General features: G+C 43.7%; 1 protein-coding gene across 2 annotated transcripts in view; it reads left to right on the top strand.

Annotated features, from left to right (window-relative positions):
• RNF128 (ring finger protein 128) overlaps window positions 1-24,947 on the top strand; it is a 41,918-nt gene extending 16,971 nt beyond the window's left edge. The window contains exons 2-7 of one of the 2 annotated variants that reach the window (XM_063346481.1): window positions 10,661-10,908; window positions 17,388-17,459; window positions 18,059-18,141; window positions 20,774-20,870; window positions 21,757-21,925; window positions 23,413-24,947. In XM_063346481.1, coding sequence (XP_063202551.1) covers window positions 10,661-10,908; window positions 17,388-17,459; window positions 18,059-18,141; window positions 20,774-20,870; window positions 21,757-21,925; window positions 23,413-23,531 — 788 coding nt within the window. In that variant the 3' untranslated portion in view covers window positions 23,532-24,947. The remainder of the gene's footprint in view (window positions 1-10,660; window positions 10,909-17,387; window positions 17,460-18,058; window positions 18,142-20,773; window positions 20,871-21,756; window positions 21,926-23,412) is intronic. The other variant, XM_063346480.1, reaches the window with a different exon arrangement.
• The last annotated feature ends 590 nt before the right edge of the window (window positions 24,948-25,537 follow it).

The raw sequence follows: 25,537 nt of genomic DNA, 5'->3' as shown, positions 1-25,537 counted from the left end.
AGCCAAATCAGATATGACCAAATCCTGCCTAATTGTCTCTAACACATTGAATGTCAAGAATTTATTGGAGTCCAAAGTAACATTTACTTTGTACTTTTATAAGCACAAAACAGTATCAATTAGCAAACTTGAGTTTTAATTGTGCTCATTTTAAGAAGATGGTACCGCTCTGTGGCAGGCTGAGCAGGGTTTCAAAGTACAGTTCTGTGTGCTTATAACTGCACCTCTCTCTAATCTATATTGACCTTCTGAAAAAGACATTTGATTGGAGAAAAAGAGCAGCATGTGGGGAAAAAGTGCACACCAAGAGTTGGTTTGTTTTAAAGGTGGACCTTGACTTAAGGTAGAACCAGGCTGTTGGGTGGCTTTGGGGTCAGGGTATGGTGGTAACCGTGGAAAGTGTCCTTTGGTGTTAAGCGTTTCCCTGTAGCTGGTAAAGAAGGATTCTTTGCAGGTCAGAGAGCTATTGTGATAGTTTTCCTTGGTTTCCCTCTCGTCGTGTAACTCTAGCCTTGAGAAGCACATCACCTGATCTGGAGAGAGTTTATTCCGGGGGAACGCAGCTAAATAATTCTGGCTAAAACAGTAAGAGCGTGTCTCATGCTAACGCGATCTGGTTCAAGTGTAAACTCGCATCAATGGGTGAAAGGGGAAGGAAAGGTTAAATATGTAACACTGACACTTAACTTGTTCTGCAGGAATTTCACTGAGGTGAAGGCTAATCTCCATATGCTTTGAGGAAACAGTGGATGGCAAAAGTCTATAATGATGCTCTGCCCCAACTTTGTGTGAGGCAGGATCTTTAGAAACAAGCTAGAACTTTGCCGTGATATTAAAAGGCTGATGTGAGCTGTAAAACTCATCCCGGTCAAGGCTGAGACAGAGCAGTAGTCCCACGGCAGGCTGTGCTGAAGCTTTGTAAATGTCATGTAAACAAATAGCGCACCGTTCCTTTGCCGTGAGTGAAGACTTGTGCCGAGCACATCCGAGGTGAGGAATGAGGATGCAAGGTCTAAGTAATGTCACTTGCTGTCCCATGTTCCCTGGCCACGTCCGGTCGAGCCCCTGCAGATTATTTAGCCCTTCCTACCAGCAGCTCCTTATTGAGAAGGAACTTGGATGGACCCCCTGTGCCCGGATCGTATTGGCAGCCTGTATGTAGTGCCTGGAGTTCCCAGCTCTTGGAATCTGGGAATAGCTCTTTGATGTGTGTGTGCTGCAACTTTGTCTTTATGTGCTCAGTTCACTTCTCCTGGCTGCCTGGTTTAGAAGAAATGAATGTCACAGCTGTAGCGGCATTCGGATAACCGACCGTGGTACAGAGTCTGGCTGGTGACCCTGATCCCCACCTGCAGGGTATGGTGGGGGTGCAATAGTGAGTTGGGGCTGCCCACAGCACCTGGGCAAGCATGAGAGGCACTGAGCAGCAGGACAGACTAAACAGTGCTACTGGCAGCTTCTGATCCCTGCCCTTGCTCTTTTGGGTCCCATTTAGGTACCTCTGTGCCACGGAAAACTGCAGGGTAGGCACCAACCCTGAGACAGCCTGGAACAGGTCTGTGAAGTGCCCTTGCTCTTTGGGTTTACTGAGCTGATGAAATGTGAAAGGATGGATTGAAATCCTAAGTGACAGCTGTGGTAGTAGAGGCTTCATTGTGTGGGACATATGGCCCTAAAACAATGACGGTGCTTGTTTGCCTCAGTCTTGAATGTGCCAGTGAGCAAAGAGCAGTGGGGCTCATCACTGTTCCCCCCCTTGTATCAAATGTGACCTGCCATCTTTCTGCAGACAGATGCCTTCTGGCTTACACTGTGCTGACTTACATTATTTTACCATTAGCTTCCTCAAACTTGCTGGTTTCCAGCGAGCACTTTAGCTGCTACGAGTACGTTGAGAGGAAGGGATATTAGCTGTGAGCTCTATCTCATCTGAAGAGGGTGAGCAATGTATTTACTAAATCAAAACTGCTGAAAGCTGTTGAGTAAATTCACCGGAGAATTTTCATTAGGGAATGTTGATCGCCGTTTCCCCAGAAGGTTTCAGATGCTGTTTGCTGGATTGAAAGATGATACTTCCCTCTTGCAAGTGCTACTGACCAAACAGCATGTGAAGAGAGCTGTTCTACAGATCTCAGCGCCCTTAATAAGCGTACAGTCTTGGCTGCTGTTTTAAAGGCTGATTTCGTGTTCTAAATGTTCTAGGATTTAGGGCCTGGCAGCGTTTACATAAGTCTCAAAGGCTCAGAAAGAAATACAGAAAAAAGGGCTGGTAATTGTTGGATCCACTTGGCAAATAATAACTTCTAACACTATTTAAACTAAATGGAGCGCAGGTTGGTTTCCACCTCCAGTATCCTCTGGGGACTCGTGGAAACTCTCGTCATGTAAAACTACATTTGGTCTTGATGTGCTCCTTTAGATACCCAGCCTGTTTGGTAAAAAGTTCCCCCACGTTCCTAGTGTGGAAATCTTCCTTACCCACATTAACTGTTGGGTGACTGTTCTGGAGGGCAACCTCACCAAAGAGTGAATCTCCCTAGATGGACGTGGCTGGTAGCTCTCAAGCAGTGTAGTCCATTAATAAATGTAGTGTTGGCGAGGAGCATACGGTGGTATGTGTTCCCAGGCGAAGACTAAGACTGCTGTGGGCATGAGTTCTCCAAAATAGGTGTTTCTTTCATGCAACACAACCACCAGGGAGTTTCTCTGCTCCCTTCCCTTCTGTCCTTACCATGCTGAGGATCTTCTAAGACTCTGTCTCATCTTTAAATTTCATGTAATGTTCCTTCCCCTCCCCCCCTTTTTTTTGTTTTCTTTTTAAAGATCTAGCTATTGCATCCTACTCCTGGGTACTCCTGCCAATTTTTGCAATGTTTTTCAAGTATCTCGCTGTTGAATGTTTACCTCTACTTTGGAAGACTTGTATGTTGAGAGGTCAGGCATAGTGCCAGCTGCCAAGTAAAGCAAGCTGAAAGTAGATTTCATTAAGCTTAGGTGGTGGTGTGAGCAAGAAGACAGTTCAATCAAAACGCTGGGGTCATTAGGGGCTGTTGCTTTAAATAACTGCAAAGTAGCCTGGAAGGGAGGGATTCTTTTATCTTGGTGCCAGGTGATGTTTGGGGTGGAGAGCATGCAGAGCAGGAGAAGGGGGAGGGACAAGCCTTCCTACGTGTCAGCTTATCCAGGCTTAAATTGCTCCTGGAACCAGGACTTCAGTCACTCTCCCCTCTTCCAACGGGGAGAGCTTATCACAGGGCAACAATGGCGTGAGGATGATGTTTCAATGGCGTGAGGATGATGTTTCGGTCAGTGTCTGCGATGGAGGATGAGCGCCGGGATGGGTGCTGCTCAGTCAGACCTTCGTTCCTGATAAGACTTGGCCTTGTGCATGTGGGTGACAGCAATCATTGCTTTTTTTTTTTTTTTTTTTTGCTTTGGTCAGCATCGTACCAGTGATGACAGCAGAGCTGGTGTGCGAGCGTCTGGTTTGCCAGTGCTCCTGAGGCCGGGCACGGCCCTCGCACCCGGAGCATGGGGTGGTGCTGAGGCACAGTGGCTTTTGTCTGCAGCGCTGGCCTCTCATCCCAGGTGAATTACATCATGTCTGTAATACTGGCTCGGCCTGTGTATGCTGTTAGTTTATTTTCCCTTCTACTGTAGCAGATAACAGTAAACTTGTACCAGCCTGTTTGAGAACAACCAGAAATCCCCCGTTTCTTACTATTTCAACACAGTGAGATAAGCAATATTCAAAATGCTATGTCTTACCTTTTTCTTTAAACCTGATAGATAGTATATCAAATACTCTTCTTACATGCCTGAAGAGCCAGGTGTGCTAATCTGGCAGGATATTCTTGGAGAGTCAACTGACAATGTCTTTCGTGGTAAAGCACAGGAGATGGCTGGATCTCCTACTGCCTTTTTGCTGACACTGGGGGGTTGGAGGGATGGTAGGGGAGTGCTACCTCCTTTGGGTATGGCTGAAGGCACAGCTAGTGCTGATCTTCTGTGCTGCCAGCACCATATCATGTAGCTAAAAGAGATCCAGCCACCATCTGTCCAAAGCCAGGGTTTGTGTTTCATCTCCCTAAAGAGCCTTCAGATAGTGATTAAGCTGGGGTTAAGGAGACGCTATCCTTTTCTTGAGAATTCAACCTCTGAACCCTGCTTTTTGCTCTTCTTTTTGCATATGAAGCAATCAAAATCAAACGTAATTTCTTCCATTCTGCTTTTTCTGAGCATGTGGCTTATGTGGTGGTCAGCTGGGGCTTTATATAGCTGCGGAAAGGGGGCGTGATGGGTTGTTGCTGTGGTACTTTGAACAGCTCTTGCGTGACTGCATTCTCTGAAGACTTCTCTGCAAGATCATACAAGCACAAAATCCTTCATCCTGTAGTAGTTCTCTGGCAGAACTTACTCAGCTGTAGCAAAATGCCTGCAGCCTTTAATCTGTTAATAATTGCATCCTTCGTTTCTCAGTCCTCTTAAAGCGTTCAGAGGAAACAGTTCATTGGCTGTCTGCTGAATCGCTGTTTAATTCCTTTGTGAAACAAAAAAGGTGACTATTTTAAAAAAAAAAAAAAGTCTTCATTTAGCTGGACTCACTCTCTGCCACTGTGATATTAAACAACTTCGATGAGCTAGCCATGGCTAGTCTGTCAGAAAACCTCTCCTACGCAGGGCAAGATAATGTTTAACTTTCGGGTAGAAAAGCCATACTGCTTCCTTTCCTTCCCTTTCCGGTGACTTCTGTGAAACTGTTTCTCTTCAATATTAAAAGCCCAGGAAAACTTAGTGTTGGCTGAACGTTGGGTTAAACATACCCAACAATCCTCGCTTGATACCACCAAGTGAGTAGACAAGGGTGACCTGTGCTCGTTCCCAGGGAGAGGAAGCCGTGGCAGGAGTGTGATGTGGTGGTTGCACAAGGCGCTCTCTGGACGAAGTGAAATAATACTGGCAAAACAAACTCTGGGTGCTTAATTTCACTCTGCTTAAAGATGATGCAACACCTCAGACTTTCAGAAAGGGAAATTGGAAACCGAATTGGATATGTTGGAGCTTGTGTGCGGCATGCTAGCTTTTTCCTTCTTCGGAAATAAGTTGCCTACTTACTGTGTTTTATACCTTCTTTCTTAAAAACTCCTACAAAACTTGCCTTCCTCAAATGTTTTTACCGATCTATGTTGTAGCCAGGTCTGCTCCCAAAGAGGAAAGGGTCCCATCACGCTGTTCTACAGCCCATTCTTGGTAAACGTTGATAGAGACGTTAAAGGGTTTGGCTTTTGCTATCTGAGAAAATAAGGGTCGGTAGAATTTCCCCCAAATTACACTGAGGTTTTAAACTGAAATTAAAGGGTCTTTCATGACTTAACTGAAGCTGAATATGTTTGGTTTAAAGGATGCTTAAACAATGTAAAACATTTCCAATGCCTCAACAAGCTGAGAAACCAATTTTAAGTGAGGCTTGAGAAGCTGACGTGGAGCTGGAGTTCTTGAGTTGGCTTCCATGACATGTAAAGCTATCAAACAGCTGGAAGTTAATTATTCACTGCAAAAAGCCTTGCCAGGGCCTCACAAGAGCTGGAAAAACATACACGGTGTTTGTCAGTGTCACCTCAGAGTATTGCACAGAGAGAATGTTAAATACTTCTCTTAGATTGAATTAACGTTCTCTGTGGTGTTAGGTGGAGTATCGAAGTCAGTGGTAGAGGAGGGGAAAGTGTGCAGAGATGGCAAGTTTCATAACTGAATTTTTTGCCTAAGTTTTGAAGGCACACAGTGTTTTCTGTTAGATACTAGAATATTAGGCCTTAAAATGGGCTGCACCAGAAAATAGTGTACAATGGTAAAGCTGGCATTGTGGCTAGCAGGCTGAACCAGTTTGGTTTTCTTAGTTGTGGAACTCAAGCGGTAAATAAGAAATGTGGTATTACAATAAAGACTCCTTAAATTCAAACAATTTTGGAAAAAAGTTTCCTTAGATGAAACTTGTTTTCTGGCAGTTAATTAGCTGGGGAACTGAAATATGGCCTTCATAACTTGATGGGGTTTCGCTGACACAGCAGAGATTGAAATTACTGGAGGTGCTCTCTTTCTTCCCCTTTCCAGGCTGTGCTTCGGTTTTATTAAATGCACAATGCCAAAGCTACATTAAGATTAATGCAGGGGCAAAGTTTTCTTTTTTTTTCCGCCCCCCGCCCTAACATCTGGAAAAAAAAGGCTGAGATCTGAAAGTGCGACAGCTCAGTTTGACTTCACAGGGGTTGGAGCTCTGAGGAGGAGCAGCCTGCACAAGAAGGCCTGTTTCTTCCCCTCCAGACGTGCGTGGTTTCAACTTGTAGGAGCCTGCACTGGAGTGTCCAGGAGGCAGGATTTAACCCTGGAAACTTGCTTACGAAAGCCGTCTCGGAAGGGATGGTTGCTGTGAATGGGTGAAGCTTGGGCAGTGCCCTGTACTTGTTCTGACGTTCTCGTGCAGTGAGTGGCTCAACTGCGAGGCTGGAGATGCAGGACATGAGGGATAAATTTTAATTATGACTAAGGTAGCATTCAACTTCCATCCCAGGTGAGGAAATCTGCCAGTTTGTTTACACGTATAGCTAGCAGCTGTGCTCTTGGAGGGCTGGTGGGGCCTTCCCGTGCTCCCAAGTAGCACAGAATTCAAGTCAAGACCACAGGCAAGCTCAGTGCCACCATGGCAGAGTCTGGTGGGCAGAACTTTCCTGTAAGTCCGTGTGCTGTGGCTGTAGTCTCTGGGCTTTAATAAATCTTACTTTGCTGTATTTATTTCACCTGGAGTGCTAGTGTAGCTGCCTTATGAAGTTTTGTTTTCTCTTTCCATATTATAGACAGGATTTAACAGTTTTGGGAGCTGGGCAGAAAGCCTTCAGTCATGTTGCCTCTAATCTCTGAATCTCCTTGACTCTTGGTGAACTCCAGGCAACCTGGAAGCTGTACTATAACACCTGAAAGGGTGGACAACTTCAACAGGTCCCAACAGAGAAGTGAAAAAGGAAGGCTCATTACTGGATATTAATAATCAATATCTATGGGAAACCAGTTCCCTCTTCATTAAAAAAAAAAGAAGAAATTTCACTGTAATCCCCAGAACAACCTGCTTGTAGTGTTTGTAGAAGTTGTAATTGTACTTGTAATATGCCTGGGAAGGAGGTGGTTCCTCTAAACTGCTAGGGCTTCTCATTCCTTCACTTGCATGGGGGAGGAAAGAAAAAAAAAAAATTAGGCAAATCTGAAAATCCCACCTTCTGTGGGAATCGGCTCGTAGCTTTATTTTCACCCTGAACACACTGTGACAGCACTTCGGAGCTGCTTCTGTGGGGAGAGGGTTTATGATGATAGTTGTGCAAGGAGATATGGAGACCCTGGAGGCATCAGTGCTGTGCTCTAGCATGGATCTACCAGGCAAGTGTTGCCTTGAGGTATGCCATGGAGTCCCACCATACTTAGCAGCGGCAAGTAGGGACCTGCTTGTCTGGGACGTAGTCGTATGCAGTGACTCAAAGAGCTAAAGTTCTGGTTATCCTGTATTTTGTGTATACTTAATTTGAATCGGGTAAGCAATGCTTTGCCATACCTTGTTTTGAAGCAGGGGATTTGGTTGGCCCCAAGATCTAATCCTTGCATCGGTGTGTTTTAATGCATGAACAGATTGTGATTTTTAGCTGAAAATTACTGCTGTGAAGGCATTGGTTCGATTACACTGCAGTCTGCTAAGTATTGAGGGGTGACTCTTCTCCAGGACCCACAGTTTGCTTGGTTCAGAGTAGACTTATCTGTAGCACACACAAGAGTAGCCCTGGGTTACAATAATCCCCTTAATGTGAAAAAGCAGGTGTTTACTGTGCAAAAGTTAATGCTCCCAGTTCAGCACACCTCTTGCACGTTGCATCTCTCTGCTGAATTGCCAAACCTGTAACGTCACGTTTGGAGGGAGCAGAAGTGCAATGGCAGAACAAGTGAAGCCTTTGCAGGGCAGTGTTTAATACAGGTATTTATATTGGTATAAATAGATACGACTCCACTCTGCGTCTAAGTAAACCTGATACAGGAAGGTACAGCTTTGATCCCAGTCACGCGCTCTCCTTGCGTGCCAAATGTGCTTGTGTCCCAGCTCCTCCCTGCCCTAAGAAACCACTGAAGTTCTTGTGCCTCATCTGTGCCAACCCGTGTCTGCAAAACAGCATCCTTCAGATTTTGACCAGTGTGCTGCCTTGTGATTTAGGAGGCGCCTTCTGCAAAATTCCACGTCTACAGAGGCAGATTGCATTTGTTGAAAGACTTGAGTAACTTTCCCTCACCGATTTCACAGGAGATGGGAAAGGAGAGAGGCGGGGAAATATTTAACTAAACGGGTTTTGCTTCTGTTTAGCAATGAGCCCATTAATTAGCTAAACAGGCAGCAGCTTAATCTCACCTTCTAATGTCCCTTAAACTGTTACAGAAAGCATTACCTGAATCACAAAAGCTGATGCCTAGGCAAGGAACTTGGGTTTCTGTGAGGTTTTTGCCACGCACAACTGATTGACTTTCCTCTTGCTTTGCTGGAGTCTGGCGGGGGGAAGCTGACAGTTCAGGGCAGCTGCTGTGCTTGAGACACATCTGTAGGTGTCCCCTCAAATAGCTCCTTTCCATTAAGATGCCCAGGCGTTGTCAGGAGCCTCTGGCGAGGTTGGTGGTTCCCAGGCCACAGTAACATGTTTCAGTACCTGTCAGAGCTACCAGCTGACCACTAGCGTGTGTTTGTTTAAAGCAGAGCTGAAATTGAGAGAGAAATCTCTGCTGGGGGGGGGAAGTGTCAGGAGAAGCCTTAATACTGTCATCCAGTGAGATCCTGGTGAACTGATTAGGCTGAAACTTAAATGGAAGATTTTTTTCTTTAAGGGTAAAACTTGTTCACAACTGATGGCTTAGTAACTGAAGTGGTTTTGCAGGCTTGATGGTGACATTTCATTAACAGGACTTCCTATACTACATCTTGAATTGCACATAACCACAAGCTATATTTGACTACTGAGACATGCAGAAGCAGAGGGGAATAAGGCAGAACAAGCTTTTTTGCTTTTTTTGGCAGGCTTTTTATTTTCTTCTTGACACAGCCTGTTCTTCCACAGTTTCTTCCATGCTTATGAAAGTAAGTCACAGCTGCTGACTTGACCCTTGCTTAATTTTTTTTATTCGCTCCTCACACCTGACTCCAGCTCATTTTATAACTGATATATAAGCCCTAGTTCATCATAAAGGACAGTAGTTGCAGTCTGGCTGATTTATTTCCCCCCCCTCTTTTCTGTGTGATGTACTTCTCATTACAAGGAGCTTTCTGAATAAAAGATGAGTTTAGTCACGCTGAGGAGAGTTGCTAGACATCATGCTTAGCCGTGTTGGATCAAAGGCATTATGTGAACAAGCTGGAAAACTAGTAAGTGCTTTTTCAAATGAGAGCCTTTGCGGTTAAACACCAATTCTGTTTTTTTTGATAGTTGGAAGTTGGATAAGGTTTCTTTTAATGGAGGGGAAAAAAATTGGTCTCCTCCTTGGCTGGGAGGTTAGCTAAAAATAGCACTTCTGTAACAGCCCTTATTCCTTCACCATGCAATATCCATTATGAATGTTGTGCAGCTGATGGTTTAATGCAGTGAGACTCCTGACTTGCTGGTCTTCGAATCCACATTTCTTGTATTTAGTTTAGAGAGAGGCCAATAACGATTGCCTCATCTCCGTTTCTCCCTTTTTCTCCTCTTAGAAGTCTCTCTGTTATATTGCACATAGTATCAAGAGTCCTCAAACACTTACGTGTCACCCAAATGAAAGCAGCTTTGTCTGTACTTGGTGACCAGAGTTGCTTGAAATTTCTTCCGACCATAAAACCCTTGGTTTCTCTGGTGGCTTGTCATGGTGTTCAATGGAGTAAATGAAATCAGTTGTTAAAATCTGCATGGAGTGTGCCATCTGCCACCAACTGTTTAAAAGCCAAGCACACCTCAATATTTGCATCCTTCTGAATTTGCATTAGAAACTCACAACAACATTTCTAGTTCACAACCAAATTTCACTCAAACATTTCTCAACTGCCTTGAAAATACAGAAGCAAAGGCTGATCTATGGCTTTGATTGCTCAGTGTCTGGGGAAGTACTTAGCAGTACTGTCAAATTTAGAAAAGAGGTGTTAAGAAGTAGCAGCGGAGCAGGGAGGGAGTCGGATCCATTACAGGAAGGGTCCTTAAGCCACCAGCTGTGGACCTGGCATCCCTGACCTCCTGGAGATACCACAATCCCTACTGACCCTATTTATTTTTAACTTCATGTAGTTCAAAGGCATGTTAAAATGTAAATCGCCAAAGTGTTGAGTCTGAAATAATGACAATGCGTGTTCTGTATGGCAGTGAGGAGCACTACGGAGAGGAATGGATTCTAAATATGGTTCACTTATGCAGCTCATAGGTAATCGGGGAACTGGACATACCTTTCAACTGAACAAGCACATGGAGATGACACTTATTCCATCGGCTCACGTTGAATCTGCAAATGCTAGTTAGAAACTTTCCAGTCTGTTCTTTAGCACTTGAACTGGAACATCTAAGACAATGACTCTCATACAACACTTGGGAACTGAGCATGGACTCCCCTTCTCCTTTTGCAGGTGCTGAGAGCATCGTTGCAATTATGATTGGCAACCTGAAAGGCATGGAGATCTTACACCGGATTGAGAGTGGCATGAAAGTGACTATGGTCATTGAAGTGGGGAAAAAGCACGGTCCTTGGGTGAATCAGTACTCCATCTTCTTCATCTCGGTGTCGTTTTTCATTGTCACAGCAGCAACCATGGGCTACTTTATTTATTATTCTGCTCGGCGACTCAGGATCGCAAGGGCCCAGTCCAAGAATCAGGTGAGTTTGTGTGTGCCATTGCTTTTTTTTTTATACCCCTGAACCTCCATGCTGTAGAACTTGAGGGCAAAATACTGCTCGAGCACCAAAATTACTGAATTTGTTCATTCTGCAAGAAGAAGTGTGGTCTATAAAATGCTGAGATATATCTTTAAGCAGCCTAAAACTTTCCAAAGAAAAAGCAAAAAGCAAACTGTCTGGAGAAAGCAACTGATCAGGTTTAGCTAACTTTGTCTCCTACAAATTTTACTCCCTGAACTGCAGTGCAGCCGTAATGCTGATGTATTGGAGGCGGTGAGAGCACTAAACTGCTTTTAGCTGACCCTCACACTTCCCACGTCGCACTGCCTGTGTGCTAGCTGCAATGTGAGACACGACTGCAAATGTGGCTGCAAAATGGTGTACGACTTTGGCTGCCTTTCTGTAGACCACAAGTTAGGAAACTGCTGCTTGTTGAAAGCTGCTTTCTGACTGAAAGCTTTACGAGAATTGCAATGACACCCTCAATTAGGTGTTGAAAAAAAAGCACTATTAAATGGTGTTCGTAAGCCCCGGGCAGGGAGTTGCTAATGAGTTAAGTTTCCAAGTAACCCTCTTCTGTGCAGTAATCTGATCAGGTGATGGGACTGTGCTTATGGCTTTGTCTTCAGTCTGATCAGACCCACCTTAGCCCTGAAGTAGCAGGTATTAAGTCAAAAGCCTTAAAAGTGAGAATAAAGCCCTGGCATGATGTCTGGTAAAGGTGATGGGCAGCAGCAGGAACAGGATGCGAGTGGCGCAGGCCTTGCCCTTACAGCTGTGTTGCAAAGGGGACCATTGGTATCTGCAGTGCTTCGTGCAGGAGCTACCTGAACTCTGGAAGAAGAGTTTGTTAGAGTCCTCTCCTACAGACAGCAATAGCACGAGCATCTCTCTCCAGCTGGGCTCAGAGTTTGTGAATGATTTCTGGATCAGTGGTTAGATAGTGAAATGACAGACTTCTCTCCCACTGCAGAAGACCTGCCCTGCTGAGCTGCTCTGCTGTCCTGGAGATTTTGGGCACCTTGAGCAAGATCCTTCTTAAATAGGCTGATAAAGCTGAACATAGGTGTTGAAATTCAGGCTTCTGTAACATTTTAGGACTGGCTTCTTTAAAATGCTAACAAGTAGAACCATTGATGTTCTTGGCAGGCAGGCAGACTAGCTAGGGTGAATGACGGCAATATTCCTGGAGTTGAACGGTGGGCTCAAATATTGACCAGAGTTGAATGCTGGGTTCTCTCAAGTAATCACAGAACCGAACTCAGTCGAGTTTGTGTTCTGAAGTCCTGTTGTCTAAGTGCAGTCTTGTGGATGATGGTCAGCTGGCTGTATCCTTACTGAGACTAGAGACCTGACAGTGAGCTGAAACTGTATTTGTGCCTGGTCTAAGCTGTGTCTGACTCAGCTTCTGGACTAGGCCTCCTCTAAGTGCACGTTCTGATGTTATGCCACACCTGGAAGTGATGTGAGGATACAGTAGGGGAATAAGGATACAAATAGTTGAAAGAGCAGTATTGGAAGTTCTCATCTGCCTGTGAGATGTGTCATTGCCACTCCTGGATGTCAAGTGGAGTTGTCTCTGTAGTGCCTTTCACGAGGGATGGCCTGGAGCTCTAACTTGGTGCTGTCTTCTTGCTGACATCTGTGGACAGAGATGCACACCGTCTCCTGCTGCTGAGTTCCCTCTTTCATTCCGTGCCATCTACCTTGGTATGAGAACTCTGGTCAATGCTAAACAAACCTGGGCAGGAGAAACTGGCTGCCCTAGAAGCTGGTCTGCAAAAGACATTCTGTATCACATTGCATGAAAATTTTTCCTCCTTTGAAGGTATTTAGCAGAGCAGTTGTGGAAGTCAGCTCTATTCTGAGCTATCAGGCTTTCAACAAGCTACAAATGTTATTAATGCCTCGGTGGTAGATGGTACTGGGAAAATCCAGTCTGCTTGGCTAGCACCTTCATAAAGTGTTTCTATTTTGGGTTCTGCGTGCACAAGGAATTTACTGTGGATTGAAAAATAACGTTGATAAATGACATGCCAGTTCCACATGATTTCAGCTGAAGTGAAATTAAGGAGCCTTAAAATGTGCTTTATAAAGTATAAGAATAGAAGAAAGCGCCTCCGCTGTCGGGGGGTAAAAAGGTACTGTTTTGTAAAAGTGAAACTCAAGACAATCCAGAATTGTTTTCAATTGCTTTCGTACCATGGCATCTAAAAACTGACCTCACAATGATTAGATAAGCAAAGAATAACAAGAAAGATCTTGTTAGTGAAGGTGACCTACTAAAATGTGATGCTACAGTGTTCCCTGGTAGCCAGCTGACTGGATTTTCAGTGTATATCCAAAGTTTGAGACTTTTAACTGCGTTGACTCTATTAAATACTGAATATTAGTCAAGCAGCTTAGCAGCTTGCATGCCAGATGGGGAGCTTTCCTGTCATCATTCAGCCCTTTGCAAACTCGGGTTGCCAGGACTTCAGTCTGTTACTTGGTGGAGTAAAGGGGTGTGCTTTGTCTCCTTTATTGCGCAGATGTTGAAGGGTTGTACATTCTTTTGGGGCGTGCCTTTAGGAAACAGTCAAGTGTGTTAGTTAAGCATTAAAAATTTGCGCTCTTTCAGAAGTGAAGTGTTGCTCTGAATGCATCCCTTTACCCAGTGTTACTACTCTTCAAAGTATCTCTCTGCTTTTTTGACCTTTCCTGTGGGTTTATGTTGCTATTGTGTGAGGAGTCTTTTAAAGTGTCAGTCTACCACTTGAACCAAACCGAACACTTCTTAAATTGCTCCGAGTGATATGGTGAGCTAATTGTGATATTTGATAATGATGCTCTGCAGCTTGTCTCTTGTTTGTTCGAGTTCCTGAATATTTGGCTTGTTCGTGTGGACTGAGCCACAGCCCCAGGAGAGCTCTGGCCCTGCACTGAAAAGGGCAAGGAAGATGGAGTCCCAGTTGCTTACCGAGGGGTAGAACAGAAAGAGGGGAGAAGATTTTCTAGATACCTCTTCTGCAAAGGCTTCTTGAAAAGAAGAGCCTGGCTAGATATGTGTTTCATTCGTGCATGGGACTAGTAGAAACCCCTGCTTGAATTGGATGGCTCCTAGGTATTAACATATTGGCGATACGTTTTCCCTTTTCTTTTGGCTTGAGAAAAATCTTCAGACTTCAGTGCTTTCTGAAGCAATCTCTTGCTGTATAGACAGTCAGGCTTTTGAAGACCTTTAAACTTCACTGTTTGCCAATACATTTTCTGTGCTTCTTCGTATGACTACTTGCTGCTTCTGGTGAAAGCACTTTTTCTGGATGGCTTGATCACATATAACCTAGGCTTTAAACATGTTCTCCTCTGCAGGCTTTTCTTGAAGGCAGCAGCTGTCTCCTACTCAGCTTGAGCAGGAATTGTATGCAAGTCAGTAGTGTGTAAAACTGTGCAAAGGGTTTCCTCAAAAAGTTGAGTGACTACTGAGAAGAGCCAGTCATGTTGTCTTGCTGTCCAAGTGAGAACATAAGTTTGGTAGCACATCTGTCCTAACTGTGGGTTAAAACAGAGCAGCTTTTTCCTCACCAGCCAGCTAGCTAAACCGTTTACAACCTGCTAGTTCTTATCTGAACGCATATTTTCTTCTGGGCTTGAAATTCAAGTCCCCACCTCTGCGATCTTTTGCTGCATTGTGAGGTCTGTGAGGCAGAAGGTGGAAAAACAAGGCAAGTGTGGTAGGTGGCTTGATAACTTTCTAGTCAGCGGCGTACTGGCAAATTCAGTTCCTCAATATATTAACCTTTCTTAATAATGCAAAATGGCCAGTGATGTTATCTGTGGCCTGGTTTCTAATTTAAGCTCAAGTCTTCACTTCCACTGATTTCATAAAGATTAGATGTTGCAGCTGAGAAAATGGCTGAACTAATGGCTTTGAAGGAGGTGAATTGCTCAACTTTGCACAATTCAGAACTGTTTTCATGGCAGTAGCTACCTGTGGGGAAGAAATTCCTTAGCTTACAGGAGAAAACCAGGAGTTCCTGACCTCCTTAGAGCATGCGGGTCTGCCTTGCCGTGACCATGCTCGCAGGGTGCCAGGAGCGCACCCCTATGCAGAAGGGGTCGGAGATAAAATCAGCAGTGTTGGACTTGGGAAGACTGAGGACTAAGCAAATAGCAAACCTAATTTTCCCAGCTAGGTGCCTCTCTACTTCAGAGCCTGGATAGGAGCTGGGACCTGGCCTGTTTTGTAATGTCTTGGTTCTTTTTTTTTTTTTTTCTGCCTCAACTTCGTCAGCTATTTTTTCTAGAGTTGCTGGGTTTTAGACTTTTAACATCACTAACATTTAATGTTTGCTTGAAAAACTTGGCTTCCCAAAATGCTTTGACATTCCAAGCTCGAGTATCCTGGATCTCCTGGTAGGCTATTCAGTAAAAAGCTTCCTCTTGGAACTTTTCTCCACGCCCCCGGAGGGGTGTTCTGCTGTACTTACTAAAATCAATGTTAAAGGTGACTTTGCCATTGGTGCATTTCATGAAGAGCAATTAAACTTGTGCCCAGGTGAAACTTAAATTATTGTTTCAGTAAATTATTAATGATACAGCCAGTTGGGTCCCGTCTAATATGCTTGGCCTGACGTTAGATGTGTAGATTAGATACTGATGAGGGAGTACATTCCTAGAAAGTTTAGTTCTCAATTAATAACAAGTAGCAGTGACAGATAGTTCTGGCTGCGTATGAAAAGTACTAACATTGCTGCATTCCTGCTCTGTTGATGTTACTGCATTTGCTGCTGAAACTTTTGGGGGCCTCAGTATTAACTGAGATGAGTATGTGGCTGCCTCTCTGTGACTTCAGTCTGAAATGTTGACAAGAGGAACATCATTCTAAAGTTTACCATAAGTGACATACAGAAACATACATTGATGTCTTCAGCGGAAGAACTTTACAAGCTTCAAAGAAAACTTGACTAGTTCTTGCTCCTAAAAACTATACCTGAAAACTTGTTTGCATGCTTCGCCTTTGGATTGTATGTATCTCTTGATAGTTGTTAATAGCTACCAACTATTAAACTCCTAAAAGTGTGCATATTGATTTTAGGATCCCAAAACAATGCTGATACACAAATAAGTCATTTTGCACTGAAACTGTTTGGCAGGGTCCCAGCGGACCATATAAATTAACTTGTTTGACATTAACTGCTTCAGCACAGGGAATCTTATCCAGACTTGAATTGCCAGTTCTCCCTGAGTTTGCTGGGTGGCAGCAGCAGCCCTGCACCTGCTCGTTCCTTCTGTACCAGTGCCACCAGCACTCCACCTTCATCCCAGAAAAGATTCTTGTAACTGAACTAAAATGCATAAGGGCAAGTAATGCTGGAAAGCTAACAACGTGGGGCTCCTGCACTGAGCAGCTGGATTAGGAAGAAGATTTTTGGTTGGCTACAAAATTTAAGTCCAGTCTGTCCCTAAGACAAGTGCCGTGTTGGGATGGAGCTGCCCGATACCTCCGTGTGCCGAGGCAGTAAGTGCACCAGGGAGGGAGAGGACAGTCGTATTCGTGCTGGTGGAACAGCACCAACCTGTGACCTTTAAACAGGGAGGTTGGCTCCTGTGCTAATTAAATACTTTGCAGTGACAGCTGGGCAGCAACAGTTGCCAGGCAAGCTGGGCTTCTGCTGTCTGCTCAGCTCTGCCCTGCCATCCTGGCAGCAGCCAGCAAATTATTGCATGAAGGGGGATGCTTCCTCCTCTGCTTTCATTAAAGCTGCCTTGTAATCCACCTGGGGCTAGTCATTTCATTTGTTTCATGCCTTGTGTCATGGGGAGGGGGAGAAATAGCTCCCCCCCAGCTCCTTTGTGCATGTTACTTTGAACCAATATTGAGATAAAACTGCGTTCTTCCAGTTGATGGGAGCGGCCGGTGCCAGGAGGCTCCTGAGCTGGTTGTGTGCTCTGTCAAGCAGTGGTGGCAGAGGACTAGTTCAGGGTGCGCTGGTGGGAGCGGAGCTGATCGGTAAAGAATCTCACCTTTCATCAGGACGTGAGTTTGTGCCAGGAAGTTGTCATAAAGTGAGTAGTTAAAATTATTGATTCTAGGACTCGATGTTCGGTCTCCTGTACTAAGTCAATTTGAAGGCTTCTGTTTGTTTTGGCTAGGTCTAATCTGGTCAAGGTATTACCTTGCATCTTTTCAAAGAAGAAACCCTTGAAATTCCTGTGCTTTGAGAAAAGGTTAGGTAAAAACAAAGCATGTGCAAATACCTTGTTGGCACGTCATCCAGAGTCAGTAACCACATCAATATGTCCTGAAGCTTGGTTTCATGTTGTCTCTAAACAGCATGGTCATGCTTAGTTGGCTTGTTTTGATAACATCAGGGTTATAAAACTGGTGCCTGCTCGCAGTAAGCACCATGGTAAGTATTAGTAACTACCACTTAAGGGGAAAAGACTGTGTTTAACAGGACTGCTTTCTGTTACAGCGACAACTAAAGGCCAGGGCTAAGAAGGCCATCGAGCAGTTACAGCTACGCACCCTGAAGCAAGGGGACAAGGTACGGCTGATGCTATAGTTTCCCGAGCGTTATGGCACACCCCTTGCACAGCGCCTGAGCGTGGTCCCTGGTACTGGAGCCGGCTGCAGAAGTCTCTCTGAGCCTGTAACTGTCTCTTGTGGAGACGGTTCCTTTTCCAGACCAGGTCCTCCTTTTCCGGGGTGCAAGACTTCCCAATTTACCCATTCTCATAAATCAGATTATCTTTTTAGCTGCTTTGCTTGTAGTCTTGTTGAGGTGAGAGGTCCTAATTTGCTGGCATGGATGCTTAAAGGTAAATTAATATATCTAATCAGCTTCCCTGCCTATTGTTTTGGTAATTTAAACTGGAGGTGGCAGTTTCTAAAGCTCTACAGTAGTGCCTCGAATAATCCAATGGTGGTTTGCCGCTTGACTTCTAAACCATGGGATTAAACTTTCAATGCTTCTGTTAAAGTGTCAGCTTGACTATGAGTAATCCACACAATGTGTTTATAGAAGATTATGTACAGGAGCCGGGATTGCTTCAGCTAGACCCTTTTGTCTGCAGTAAATCTGACTGTAGTTCAAAGGGAGCTTTCGAAGTCTGTTAATGCTGTAAATTCATTTCGCTGCTTTAGGAAACTGGTCCTGATGGAGACAGCTGTGTTGTGTGCATTGAGCTGTACAAGCCCAACGAAGTAGTGCGTATTCTGACTTGCAAGTAAGTTGTCTTCCAAACTGCCCCTTAATCTAAAATCTGGAAGCATGCCTCTTGCCGCTTGTTCCTTCTGCTATGTTAACAAAGCTGATCAAACTTTAATCAAGCTGCTGCACAGCAAGAATTCTTGAATCTCTGTTAAACAGTGTTTCGAACAACAGGAACTGTGTAAATACACGCTTGTAAGTGTGCCCTGTTGGCCTGTGTTCATAACGTCCCCTGTGAGTGGATTGACAAGTGTGACTTGGCAGACCACGGCGCCTCTCCAGGGGATGCCAGGGCTTTTTAAAAGATTTCTTCCTTTGCTGGCGTATAAGATTGTTACCTCCAAATTGCAGATAACTGGCAAAACTATGCCCATTTTTTGTCACTTAGTTTACTGGTTACTAAGAGGATCGTGCTCCCGCTAAACTTGTTAAACCATGCTAACTTTTGGTAGTTTAGAAGAAAGCATTTCTATTCTTGTAAGCATCATCTGAAATAGAGAACAAAATAGAGATATAGCAATTTAGTTTTCTAAAGTTCTCTACTGTAGTATCTCACTGCTGTGCCTCTGTGGAAGCCTGGTATTGTAGCACTAAGATTTTGATTTGTTTGCTCCAAAGACGAGCAAGGAAGCCTTTTCAGGGTTTAAGGAAACTTTGTTCTGTGGGACTTCCCCTTGTGCTTGCTGGATGGGACTGCTCTGGCAAAGCTTCTAAAATTAGAGGACTGCAATGTGACCTGCACAATTATTCTTTTTTTTTTTTTTCTTTTTTTGCATGGGAAGAGGTTTTGTAACCCTTGGGGACGGTTACAAAAAAAACCAAAACACTTGGAAAAGTTTTATTGTAGGAAAGAAGAATGTTCTGAAGAATGGAAAAATCTGTAGCTGCTGAGCAGTGTTATTTGTCAAACACTATCAAATCTCAGCTGGGGTTACCTTTGCAATAGGTTACAGTTTAGCCAAAGCTTTCTCTGCTCTCAAGCAGCAGGACTTCTAACCTGTTTTGATATCAAGAGGTTGGCCTGTTAAGGTGTTATCAACAAACTTCCTTGATTTAATGCTCAATAGTTTAGAAAAAAAACCCCAGAACTGAATAAGCTTTCAGGCATGGGTGTTAATGATTATTCAGTTGTCTTGTCAGGTTTATGCTCGTGGGCAGTCCTGCTTAGTAATGAAATAAGTCCCGTGAGTACAGAAGCATTTACACAGGCTGTAGATACTTTTGGCTGATAGGAGACTTGACTTCTCATTATTTTCCTGTAAACCCTGCTAATCCTGACATCAGCTTGCAAACAAAGTGTGACTTCCTGGGTTAAGACAGGAGTAACTTCTTTTGAATGTATTCTGTATATACACATCTGCTGCATTATGCTTTGCTCTGAGACTGCTTTTACATACCTTTGTGATGTTTCATTCCTCTTTGGCACAAATGTAGCTCTAAGAGGCGCTAGCTTAAGATGACTGCATTGACTTGATAATCTTCACCGGTGGTGATTTCTGCCAGTATCAACCATATTAAATTCTCTCACATGAATTGTTATAAACTGATATTTACTGCAAGAACATACTTGATGTTGGTGGTTGACCTCAACACTGAGACCCTACTTGTTGAAAGCATTTAACTATATCCATGAAAGAAACAAACAATCGAATGCTCCTGTGAGTCACATCAGCGGTATCTAAGTATTTGGGGCGTGTGTATTTGCAGAAGGCATTCTTGTCCAGATAGTCAAACTGAAGGCATTTGTAGTAGCAGAGGTACGCATGACCAGTGTTAAGTCCAAGTACTTAAAATAGTCACACATCAAGGAAGTGTCTGGTTGTACTCTAGACATTACGTTGGTGCAGCTGGAAGGAGGTGCTGGTTATGTGGGCTGAATTGGAGAATCATGGATCACACTGGGGTGTAGGATACTGAGCACTGGATGCGGTGATCTCTGCACTTGTCTCATAATAGAGTTCTGATTAACACCGAGCAGCGCCTGTCTGCCTGGCTGTTTCTATTCATGCTGAGGGAACAGGCAGATTACAGGATTTCAAGTCATCCTCCTAAATCTGTGGCCTAATTCAGACCCATTGTGTAATTGAGTTTCTTCACAGAAGCACACATTTGCATCTGTGACGGCTGAACTATATTTATTTTCTCAAGTACACAGCCTGCCAAATATCCACTTGGAATACACAGTGACTGCATATACAAAGTAAATGTGTGGGAGCATAGTTTGTCTTGAGGGCATGAGTCTGGGATAATTTTTCTGTGTAGTTTTAACAGAAACCAGTGATATTTAGTTATCTACATGATAGAAATTAACCTTAAAGCTAAGGCTGAGATGTCAATATTTGTATTAGTTAAATTATCGGCTGAGAATGTATTGTATACAGACGTAAAAAAAAATAATGCTTAGGACTGATATAGCAAAGATGACCATGCTGAATTCTAGCAAGTTGTGTAAAGATAATAATAAGCATAAACCAGCTACAGGTTGAGAGGTCAACTATTCATAACTATCAACTAAAACTTGTGGCAAAAATAAGTTAATCCATTCTAGAATGAATACATTCTTGGTGTTTCTAAATGGGCCTTCATAGCTGCCACATAAACAGTTTCCTGGTGTGAAACCTAATGTGTTCATTACCTTCTTCCGCCAGCCATCTCTTCCACAAGAACTGCATTGACCCCTGGCTTCTGGAACACAGGACATGCCCGATGTGCAAATGTGACATACTCAAAGTTTTGGGTGTTGAGGTAAGCCAGTAGTCTTTCTTAGTGGCAGATGCCATTATCAGTATTGTGCTAGTGTAGTGATGCTGATTACTACATGTAAAAACCACATGCTGAGCCATTTCATGCTGCCTCTAGAGCGCAGGTGATAATCAGAAGCGTTGCCATGTCAGTGGTGAGATGCTACAGGACTAATTGGTGTGGCCCCTTTAGCAAAGCCTGCAGTTGACCTGGTGTGAGCTGGTGTCATCTAAAACCTTGGGCAGAATGTGAACCAAAATTGATTGTAATGTATGACTAAAGAATCACTCTTAGCTCTTGTGCTTGCAGCTAAGGATGTTTCTTAAAGCTTCAGGCAGACTTTGAGAACTCATACTGTTCCTGAAACCAGCCTCTATTCAGTTATTAAGTACCTGGTGTCCTTGTAAAGCGAATGTGTTGGCATGTATGCCTTTCCTGGAGTCACATGACTTCCTAGGACACACGCATCAGGAATTTCTGATGTGTTCTGCAACTGCTTATTGTGACAAGTGCCAGGGGAGGATGCTGTTGCCAACACCTGACACTGCCTGGACCAGTTAAAACGTATGGCGGAGTTTGTCTGGGGGAGGGAGATCTGCACTGAGTGGGAGGGGGAATCTGTTTTCTTGATACTGGGCAGTAAAAGGGAAGAGCTGGCTGAAGAATGCAGAAGCTGCATCTGAACTTCCCGCTCAATTAGGCAGCAACTGGTTTTCACCTATGATGCCACCTATGGAAGTTAACAGCAGAGCTTTTTTATCAATTTTAAATTATTTTTTTTTCTGGGTGAAAGTTCACTAAATTCCAGTCCTTGCAGGCATTGGTCTCCTGGAAAGATGCAGCCTCCTACATAGTTGTAACTTAACTGTTGCCTCTTTTTTTCACACAGGAGGATGTAGAAGAAGGGGCTGAGTCTGTGCAAGCCACAGTATCCAGTAGGACGTCAAATGTCTCTACAGTTAATGAAGAGGATAATCACAGTGAAACAGCATCATCTGGATATGCTTCTGTACAAGGAGCAGATGAATCTGTGCTGGAGGAACATGCACCATCAGAAAGTGCGTCTACTGTTTCATCTGTCTTGCAAGATTGCATTGCGCTTCATTGCTTATGCTGTGAATGAGGGGGGGTTTGCCTTACTAACATCTCACAGTGCTTGAATACCTTGTTTTTCAGGGTAATCTTAATCTCCCGTTTTGTTTTAGCACTTGGTTCTGGTGCTTGGTCTTTGTTTTCAAATGAAGCACAACCTAAATGTGAATTAAAAACTGAAGTCTGTGAAATGAGTAGTTGAAAATCAGAGGCTTACTACTTAAAAGGCCAAAGAGATTCTTCTGAAGATGTCCCTCATCTTTTTGTCTCTTTGGAGATTTCATTTGGATGAGTGAGTGTTGCTTTGCCACCAGATCTGTTTGCTTTAAGTACTTAATTACTTACAGAAAACTTGGAGTCAGTCCTGCTCTAGCTTAGATGATGCAAAATAGAGATGACAAATACTTCAATTGAATTTCAGATTTTGCCAAGGCTGAGTCATCCTTTAACACTTTCAGAGAAGCTTAATTGGAAAAGACTGTCAGCTTTTCCAAATACCTTATCTTTTTGAACAAGAGCAAACTAATTGCAAATGTCTTTGTAGTGCTCAACTTTGCCCATATGTGCTCAGTGCTGCTGTTGATTTTAAAAATTGAAAGGTTCCAGGTAAACAAACGAAAGTAACAACCCCCTACATTGTGGAACAGCCTTGGGAAGAGGAGTAAGTGAGGAAGCTTTCAGAGGTGAAAGTGATGCTCTGGCTGTGTCCGCTTAGATTTCCTGTGCGAAGCCCACCTGCTGAGAAAGCGCAGGATTTGCTGCCTGCCTTCTGTGGGACATCTTGCTCCAGCAAGTGTTGTGCGTACAGGAGTGCTCTGTTTAGGCACCCTAGCAGAGCAGAGGGCACTTCCTATAAGCTAAACATCAGAAGTCAAAATTGCATCCCTGTAAGCAACTGAAGCGATGCTGCATGAGTTGTACGTCTCAGGCCCTTTTGTATTCTCCATTTGAGTGGCAGGGACGCACGCTAACATCAGCTTAACGAGGTTAGTCTGTAGGGAGAAGGCCTTCCTCTCTCAATCAGCCTGTGTCCCACAGTTCATCCTGAACCTAGTCTCTAGAAGTTGCTCCTGATGCCTGTCTTCAGTAGCCCTAAAGTGATACGAGAATTGCCAATCTCCTTGTAGCTGGATTTTGGAGACTCACATGGCCTTCTGCCACTTGAGCACACAACCCAGGCTTGCTCAGCACTGGTGAGAAGTGAACTCCGCAGCTGAGCAGGTACCACTAGAAATGATGGGTAGTGTCAAGAATGGGCTCACAAACTAACGAGGGGCAGCAGAAGAGTGGTAGTTGGAGCATGGCCTCGGATTTCCCACTCAGCAAGAAAAGCGCTGGGAAAAGACTGCTGCAGTAGGCTTGTGGAAATAAAGGAAGCGTGGTTTGCTTTAAGGTAGTAAAGCTTGCCTATGACACTTCTTAATTTGCCTTTTCTTGGTTTTGTTCTGGACAGATGACAACATGCATCTTGTAAACAATGAATCCCAGCCCTCCGCTGTGAATGTCCTTCCACACGTTGACAACCCAAGTTTTGAGGCAGATGAAACAGAAGTTCGTGAAGTCAAGTCCTAAGAACATGCCCAGCAACTTGGTGTAAGCCTTCTGTGAGGAGCTGCCTGCTGCTGTCACGTGGATACCAGATGTTGTAAGACTGCAGCAGAAGAATATTGCCTTGGCAATGCTGAGATCAAATGGACTTGTTCAAATCATAATTGTATGGTTTGCAATTCTTAACTGCATCTCCCATGCAGAATTTAGTTTTAGCACTCTTTGGATAAAGCTGTCTTAAATATAAAGAAAAACATCAGATTTTAACACTAAAACAAAAGTTCCATCTTATGTAAAGCTTCTCTTCAGTGTTTGAGTCATTTAAATAAGGAGAAGATTCTTTGTCGTAACTGTCTCTACTGGGAATTGTTTTGAATTAGGGGTTTTTTTTGTTGTTTATTGTTCTAATTCAAGTGGATTTTCATTGTAAACAAATTTGATTTTGATTGGGTCTAATACTTATTTACCAGACCCGGTTTAGTTTAAAGCAACACTGTATTTAATATTTCAGTGCACTAATTTGCTCCTGCCGAGACTTCTATTGTTTTCCCTTTCCAGGAATAATATTGGGAATGATACCAGCACACTTCCCCTGGAGATCAGGTTAACCATCGGAGGATTGCTTATCCTTCTCGCAGGTGCACTAATTTGATAGGAGAAAGTACAAACTAATGCCTGTCAAATTGAATTTTGCCCACAGTGTCTTTGGTTTTCTAGTAAACCGATTGATACTTTACCTCTCAACTCCAACCCACCAACCACACATTCCTAAAGGGAAAAGAAGAGAGCTTCGTGCTGACAGGCCAAATCTGACTTGCACAATACTGTAAAGGGAGCAATTGTAGGAACTTCTCAAACCTGTTAGACAGTCCGAAAGATCCTCCATGATTTTTGGAGTTATGACCATCTCTAGCACCAGCAATATGCCAGAGTCCTGGCTTTGTGAGTCTGGGATGACTTCAGGAAGACTGAACTAAAGATGAAAAGATAAATTCTTCCCAAAGGATCTGCTGTGTTTTTGTTCAGAAAATGATCCAGCCCCTGAGAAATGCTGGACTGTTGCTGTGCATGGTCTCGCCTGTGTGCTAAGGCTGCAGGGAGAGCTGACGTCCCGTAACCGTAACAGAGGATGGGAGAAGTTGTCTGCCATCGGTGGGGAGTTGAACTGGGGTCAAGGAGCAACACGGGGTGCCTCAACAGTAAGCGTAGGGGCCTTGCCCAGCGAAGGTATCTAAGGACATCTTACAGATGCACTTTATTTTTTTATCTCTGTATCTATGGCTTGTTTCTAATGTTAGCAGAACTTTGTCTTAAAGCCCGCAATAAAGTACTGTTGAATCTGGAGGGGAAAAGCAATGCATTTTCTTATCTATAGTACAATTAAAATTGTTGTAAATATTTCATGATTTGTATTGAATTTGAATATGAAAATGTAAATAAAACTATATTTTGATGACCCTGACTGACACTAAATGTTGATTGCCAGGGAATGCTAATTGTGTTCAGGGTGCTGCTGTTACATGGATTGGGATTGTGTTGAGAGGCTTAAGCCTAGTAGCTGTACTTCATATAAAAGAAAAACCAAGCAGCTTAGGGTGGGTTCAGTGAGCTGCTTGGTATCCCTCTGAACTCTTCTTCTAGGCATGTTCAGCACAAGGCAGTCTCACGTGAACTCTTCGCATCAGACAGGCTCCATCTCACTTTCCTCTGCCAGGTTGCTCAGCATCCCTCCCTTACTCAAAAGTTTACGCTTGCTTTGTAAGATGAAACATTTTAAAAACAATCAAGTGCCCTTTGTTCTGCATTATATTATTAGATGGAGTAAAAAATTGTCTCTCCCTGGCCAGTTAGGTAGTAGTTAATCTTGTGCTTCTTTTTAGCTCAGTTCCCAGCCTAGTCTAGGAAGTGTGGGTTGGTTCTGGGCTCAAATTGCAAAGCTGAGTATAATTGGACTTTACTCTGAAGCTGTATTTTGCTGTGATCACATTTCTGTTCTACATCTGAAGTGCAGAGCAGAGAAAGGAACAGTC

Source organism: Chroicocephalus ridibundus, chromosome 9 (genome assembly GCF_963924245.1).
Source record: "Chroicocephalus ridibundus chromosome 9, bChrRid1.1, whole genome shotgun sequence".
Taxonomy (NCBI): Eukaryota; Metazoa; Chordata; class Aves; order Charadriiformes; family Laridae; genus Chroicocephalus; species Chroicocephalus ridibundus.
Note: the sequence above shows the minus strand (reverse complement) of the source record. Positions and strands in the feature narration are given on the sequence as shown.